A 6532-nucleotide genomic window follows, 5' to 3' on the forward strand; every position below is an offset into this window, starting at 1 on the left:
CTATTCCAAGCAGTAATTATAGAGTCTGTTAATAGATGGTGGCATTTTAATGATGTGATGTGATTCCAAGATTTTCTATTCTTTTGGGAGTTTTTTTACTATGAAGTTATGTGAAATTGTGTCAAAAAATAAAAATACCAAGAACTATACTCCAGGTTAAAGAAATATTACAATTTAATTGATGCAGAAACTAACACCAGCATGCTTAGATCCCTACACTACACTAAAATTCTACATTTTAATATGTTCTCCATTATACCTCTAATCATTACCATACTTGGTTTCTCATTGCTTCTAATATCCCCATTTTTTGGAAGGTGTAACCTGCCATGACTTCTTACCATGAGGTACTCTGATAGTATCCAGGTACAGTTAACATCCCTGATTTAAAAATCCAACTCAAAATGGAGAAGTCTTCACAAATGCCTTGAAGATGCCCACTTTTAAATAAAAGTCACATTCAGAAGGTGGAACACAACCATCATGGACATCCAGTAGCACATTTTATCCAAATTTTTGGCCTGGAGATACTGCTACCAAAAAGAGACATGCAGGGATTTTTTTATTTTTATTTTTGTATTTTATTTTCTATCCCACCTTTATTATTTTTATAAATAACTCAAGGTGGCAAACATGCCTAATACTCCTTCCTCCTCCTATTTTCCCCATAACCACCTTGTGAGATGAGCTGGGCTGAGAAAGCGACTGACCCAAGGTCACCCAGCCGGCTTTCATGCCTAAGGCGGGACTAGAACTCTCCTACTACACCTGATTGGCTCTTGGGCTGAGAGAGCGCGACTGGCCCAGGGTCACCCAGCTGACTCTCATGCCTAAGGTGGGACTAAAACTCACAGTCTCCTGGTTTCTGGTTCAGAAATAAATTGGCTCTATACCAAAAACCCCAAGATACGGCAATAAATAATAATAATATGGAAGCACACTCTTGTCATTAATAATTACATTTTTAGGTTCTGAGAGAAAAAATAATCATATTTCTCCCAAAGCTGAAAAAAAGGATTTCCCTGATTGAATGCATCTGGGGATTTTACCATTTCCAGCACTGCTGCATCATTAAAATTACAATAATGAACAGAAAAAACAGAGGAAGAGAAGTGGTAGAACTACAAAGGAAGTGATAAAAACGTGATTTTGGAATATATGACTAAGCAGAAGATGGGATGATCTGGAAAGGCTTATGTTCTTACAATCCATGTACAAGGAGCAGATGTGTAAAAATGATGCAAGGCATATGTTATTCTGTGAACACATAATATCATGAAAGCAAGCATAAAGCTGAGAGTGGGTCTATGGAAAAAGCAAGATGCAACTGACACTACATGATCCCAACTGTCTTGTCCTTGCACTTAACAGAGAAATAACAAGATCAGCTCTATGTGCCGTCAAACATCATGCTGTTTCAAGGACAATTAATACCCATCACATGAAAGCAACTGACCTTCCAAATTAAACATGTTGGGTGTGGAATAACATGTGCTTAAATACAAAGAAAAATCTACCAAGGGTGTCGTTTACAAAAAAAAGTAAATGTTCTCACTGATTATCAGAATCGCTCCCTTTTCGTTTTCTAGGAAACTCCACCGCATATGTATTTATTGAAGGAGCTACGGGAGACATAATGCTTGAGATCGCAGAAACAACACCCCGATTTTCTTCCACCTGAAGATTATCTGTAAATAGAAAATAGCATCCAAGCTGAAGGAGACAGGACTACTGTTGTAACTCATTTGCTCAGGTAAGAGGAAAAGGAATAAATCAGACCAAAGATGATTGACCTGTAGGTCATCTTGATACCTACCATCACATCTTGATACCTACCATCACAGATAGTAACAAGCTTCTTGAGTATCATGGCAGATGGCAGCACCTAGCCAACTGTGGCTAACCGAGAAAAAGCTATGTAGGGTTGGACCTGGTTAGTACTCAAAGCTTTAGGCTGGACTAAAAAGTTCAAAAATAAGGCAATGGCAAATGTTTCCATGCTGCTGCCAGAAAATCTTAATGTGGTTTTCTCCATGTGGTCACCAGGAGTCAAGCTTGACATGAAGGAGCTTTTACTGTTTTTCACATAACTGATCATTGTCTCTATCTACACAGCATCCTATGTGAAAACATTAACAAGCATTGTACCTCAGTCTTACTCCGCCCCTGCCACATGTCGTCCTTTCTGCAATGTCAAGTCTAAACCCAGAATAGCAACCATCTGGGATTCGTGGAAAGTGGAATTCAGAACTTACCCACCTTGGTTGCAAACTCTAGTTTCTGCAAATTGAAAATGCTGCCCACTCTGGATTCAGAGCCTACTATAAGCCTTCAATAATAAATAGGAGTAGTGCAGGACAGATAGGAAAAATTAACATTCAGATGAAACCAGAATTGAGGAATGGATTATAAAGATGGCAGAATTTGCAGAAATGGCTAAACTGACTTGTTTGATTAAGGAGGGAACAACAACTACCTTTATAAAAGACGGGAAATCAGCAATAAAGACCCTTTATTGACTTTTTTGCTGAAAATGGATACAAATGGTGATTTCTGGATTTACCAATTAGTAAGCGTCACCTGGGGACGCGGTGGCGCTGCGGGTTAAACCGCTGAGCTGTCGATCGGAAGGTCGGCGGTTCGAAACCGCGCGGCGGGGTGAGCTCCCGTTGCTCGTCCCAGCTTCTGCACACCAAGCAGTTCGAAAACATGCAAATGTGAGTAGATTAATTGGTACCGCTTCGGCGGGAAGGTAACGGCGTTCCGTGAGTCATGCTGGCCACATGACCCGGAAGTGTCCTATGGACAACGCCGGCTCCAAGGCTTTGAAACGGAGATGAGCACCGCCCCCTAGAGTCGGACACGACTGGACTTTACGTCAAGGGAAACCTTTACCTTTACCTTTAAGCGTTGAATATGGGGAGGAGAGAATCATGTTATGTAATTTAGAAGGGGGGGAAATGGTATTAAGTATGTTTATAACCACTTTAAAGAAGATCAGAAGTTGCTTAAGTATTTTTTCCTTTTCTTTTTTCTTTCTATTGTTTTTGACACCTTTTTCTTTACATTTCTTTCTCACCTTTTTTCTGTATTGCTTCATGTTTATCTTTTAACTGTGTGTGTGTGTGTGTGTAGGGCACCCATTTGGTGTAGTGGTTAAGGCATCAGGCTAGAAACCAGGAGACCGTGAGTTCTAGTCTCACCTTAGGCACAAAGCCAACCGGGTGACCTTGGGCCAGTCACTCCCTCTCAGTCCTAGGAAGGAGGCAATGGCAAACCACTTCTGAAAAAAAGTTGCCAAGAAAACTGCAGGGACGTGTCCAGGCAGTCTGTGAGAATCAGACACAATTGAACGAATATATAGAAAGTAGTGAACAACAGACAGTAAGATGGCAGTGCTCAGTCCTGAAGCATTCGAGCTCTGTTGGTGTGTAAACATGGACAACTGTCTAGAGCAAACTCAAGAGATGCCCAGAGAAATTACCATTCTCCTTACATCATCTCAGAGCAGTGAGAAGTTTAAAGAACAAAAGACAAAGTATGAATCAGTATGTGGATGTAGAGGAAGCAAGAATGGTTTACAAAGATACACAGGTATAGAGAGATACAGTGAACAGTGCTGGTGTAAACTAAATTTAGCTAGATTTCTTTTTCATCTCCTACCTTTAATTTCTTTCTCCTTTTCTGGACTCTGAACAGCCCTAATTTCTCCCAAAGAGAACAGCATGATGGATATTTATGTATGCATATAAAATTAAACTGAAACCATCAACTCAAATACCATTAATATAACTCCCATATAAATTTAATACTTTTCTTCTTGCTTCCTATTAAAAAATTACAATTCATCCATTTCTGGAAGCAAATTCCAAGTATCAGTGAGCTGTATGTCACCTGGAACTTTAAGTTTTACATTTTTGCATAAGCAACTGTTTGTTTAACTGTGGATTATTGAATAAAGAATTGGCTGCATTCCCAACACAATTTACGTGTTGTTCACAAATCACAATGGCTGGCTTCCAACAATGTAGTAATAAAAAACAAACCACTTTTGGCCTAGTGCCATTTGTGAACCATGCAAACATTTAGAAATGAATAAAGTTAGCAATGTTTAAATAACATACCTTTTTCATTAATAGAAGAAAATGATTAATTTATGCCACTTCAGTGTTGTCACTGATTGACTGTATGCCATCAAGTTGGTGTTGACTATTAGCAACTACATAGATTTTCTCCAGAATATCATTAAGTATACTTTTAATAGACAAAGATCTATTAAATGTAAATAGATTATCCTAACATACACCCCCTATGGTGTTGCTACCTGTAGGAGCTGCCACCTGTAGAAAAACAGCCAGCAATATTTCTCCCAGTAGTAAGTAGCAAACTCTAAACAAGGCTGGAACAGCTTTCATTACATTTATCTATGTTGTTGTTGTTATTATTATTAGTCATAAAGGAAACCCAATGTAAATGGGTGCCATCATCCGTATCAAAATTTCACTGCTTTACTATCATAAGCCACAAAAACCAGTGATACAAGCACCTTTCCATCAGGCCCTACTAGTCTGAGATCTGCCTATGTAGTATTAAAGAGGAGGAATTACTCATACCTTGCTGTGCTGTGATTACTCTAGAGACTCATGGTCTCATGTTACTGTACTCTTTTCATTAAAATTCCAGGAAGGACCAATAACTATTACGCACACGTTCTTCTAGGAGATCCATGCAGAAAAAGTGGCAACATTTTGTACTAGACCTGTTCAACTTGTAAAATGGTTGTTACTAATATAAGCCTGTGGTTCATTCTAACTTAGGAATATTGTCCATTATTTTCCTCGGTGAGTGTTTTTTTCATTGGCACTTTCTGTGCTGATCAGTTATAAAAAAGTGAAGTTATCCTTTTCTACATTACCTTCTATCTAGTCATGTGCCATTTACAAATTTCAGCAAGTTTATCTGTAAAATAATGTACAAATCAGGCCCTGGACCAGAGACCAAAGTTTTAACCTAATCTATCTACCCATACGTGTCTTATAATTGTCCGCTGTTCTCACACGTAACCCAATTTGTGATCTCATACGGCATCAGTACTGGAGAAGACAACAACTGAAGAGGCTGCCAATTTTTGCCATAATCTGTCTCCAGGAACTGAATTGAATCAAATCCTGTCTTCCAATAAAGGCAGCGTGGCTTGTTCCACAGCTAAGCCTTTTTCTTGTTTCATCCAGTCAGCGAGCTTCTGATAAAGATATAATTTTGCTGATTATACACAGCAGGCTGATTAGACAGTAATTAGCTGGGTTGGTCTCATTGCCTTTTTGTAAATTGGAACAACAATGGAGTTGTTTAGGAATTGGAGCAGATTATCAATATGGGTGAATGGGGGGTTGGCATTTGGGGTTTACTTTTAACATCTCCAGTGGAAGCAAGCCCACCAAAGACCTTCACCATTTCCAACTGAGCAAATAAATTTAGTATTTCTGAGTTCAAAATCAGGATCCAGTCTGGTCAAGGATTAGAAAGTAAAGGATCCTGACTCTTGTTTGAAACAAAAAATATTAACACACATCCCAGGTGTCCTATACTATTAAATTATTGGCTCTGAGCCTTGTCACCGTAACAGAAACAAGACACACTGTTCATTTTTGCTGGATGATCAGATCAAGGTGTCCTATTCAACCTGTTGGCTCACCAGCTTCTTCCTCCTCCTAAAGGAGACCTCTGCAGACTTTTTCCAACTCTAATGCTTATGATGTATTTAAACATCTGGCCATCTCAGTTCAGGGCTTATCGCCAAGGGCTTTTCTTCCACTTTGCAACTTCTGAAGCATTCTGGATGGGAGTACGATCAGCTTTGGTGGGGGGCGGGGGAGGCGAATAAAAAAAGGAGAGGTGGTCGATCTTTCAACGAACTATTACCTTCCTTCCCTCTTTCAGAGGAAGGAAGAGCAGAAGGGGAAGTGAAGGGCTAGGAGCTGCGGAGAGCCGAGACTCGGTTCTCGGGGCGACAAACACCGAGCCCCCGCTGGACAATCGCCCCCCCACCACCACCACACACACATGCACAGAAAGAGAGTCAGACAGACAGACAGGGCAAGGCATGGAGAAATCCCGGGTAGTGAGAAGAAGGAGCTCCAAGCGCAAGAAAGTTAAGGCTTTCCCTTCGCTCCCCGCTCCTCGGCTATCGGGGTCCCTCTCCGCCCACCCTGCCGGGGTAGGAAGGTTTGGGGGGCTCGCCTGCCCCCCGGAGGTCTCGACTGGGCGCCGACGCGCGCTGCGCGCCGGTGCCGGGCACGGCAGGGCGGAGAGGGGCGCATCCCACCGCGGAGCAAGCCCGGGGCGCCACCGAGCAGGCACTTCCCTGCGCTCTCACCTGAGCCCGCGCCGGCCGCCTCCGTGGCTCCTGCCCCGACCGCCTCCGCCATGGCGAGCGCTCTCCGGCGCGGCGGCAGAGGCAGCGCTGCCCGGCCCCAGAGGCATGGAGGGGGACGGGCGGGCTCCCCTCCGGGCCCTTCCTCGCCCCCGCCTC

The 6532-nt window shown here is 42.1% G+C and overlaps 1 protein-coding gene across 1 annotated transcript in view; it reads right to left on the bottom strand.

The window, feature by feature from the left end:
• Positions 1 to 1724, bottom strand: part of BMAL2 (basic helix-loop-helix ARNT like 2) — a 30068-nt gene extending 28344 nt beyond the window's left edge. The window contains exon 1 of the mRNA XM_063308119.1: positions 1556 to 1724. Within this exon, the coding sequence (XP_063164189.1) occupies positions 1556 to 1635 (80 nt within the window). The 5' untranslated portion in view covers positions 1636 to 1724. The remainder of the gene's footprint in view (positions 1 to 1555) is intronic.
• Between the last annotated feature and the right edge of the window lie 4808 nt (positions 1725 to 6532).

This window comes from Candoia aspera, chromosome 7 (genome assembly GCF_035149785.1).
Source record: "Candoia aspera isolate rCanAsp1 chromosome 7, rCanAsp1.hap2, whole genome shotgun sequence".
Taxonomy (NCBI): domain Eukaryota; kingdom Metazoa; phylum Chordata; class Lepidosauria; order Squamata; family Boidae; genus Candoia; species Candoia aspera.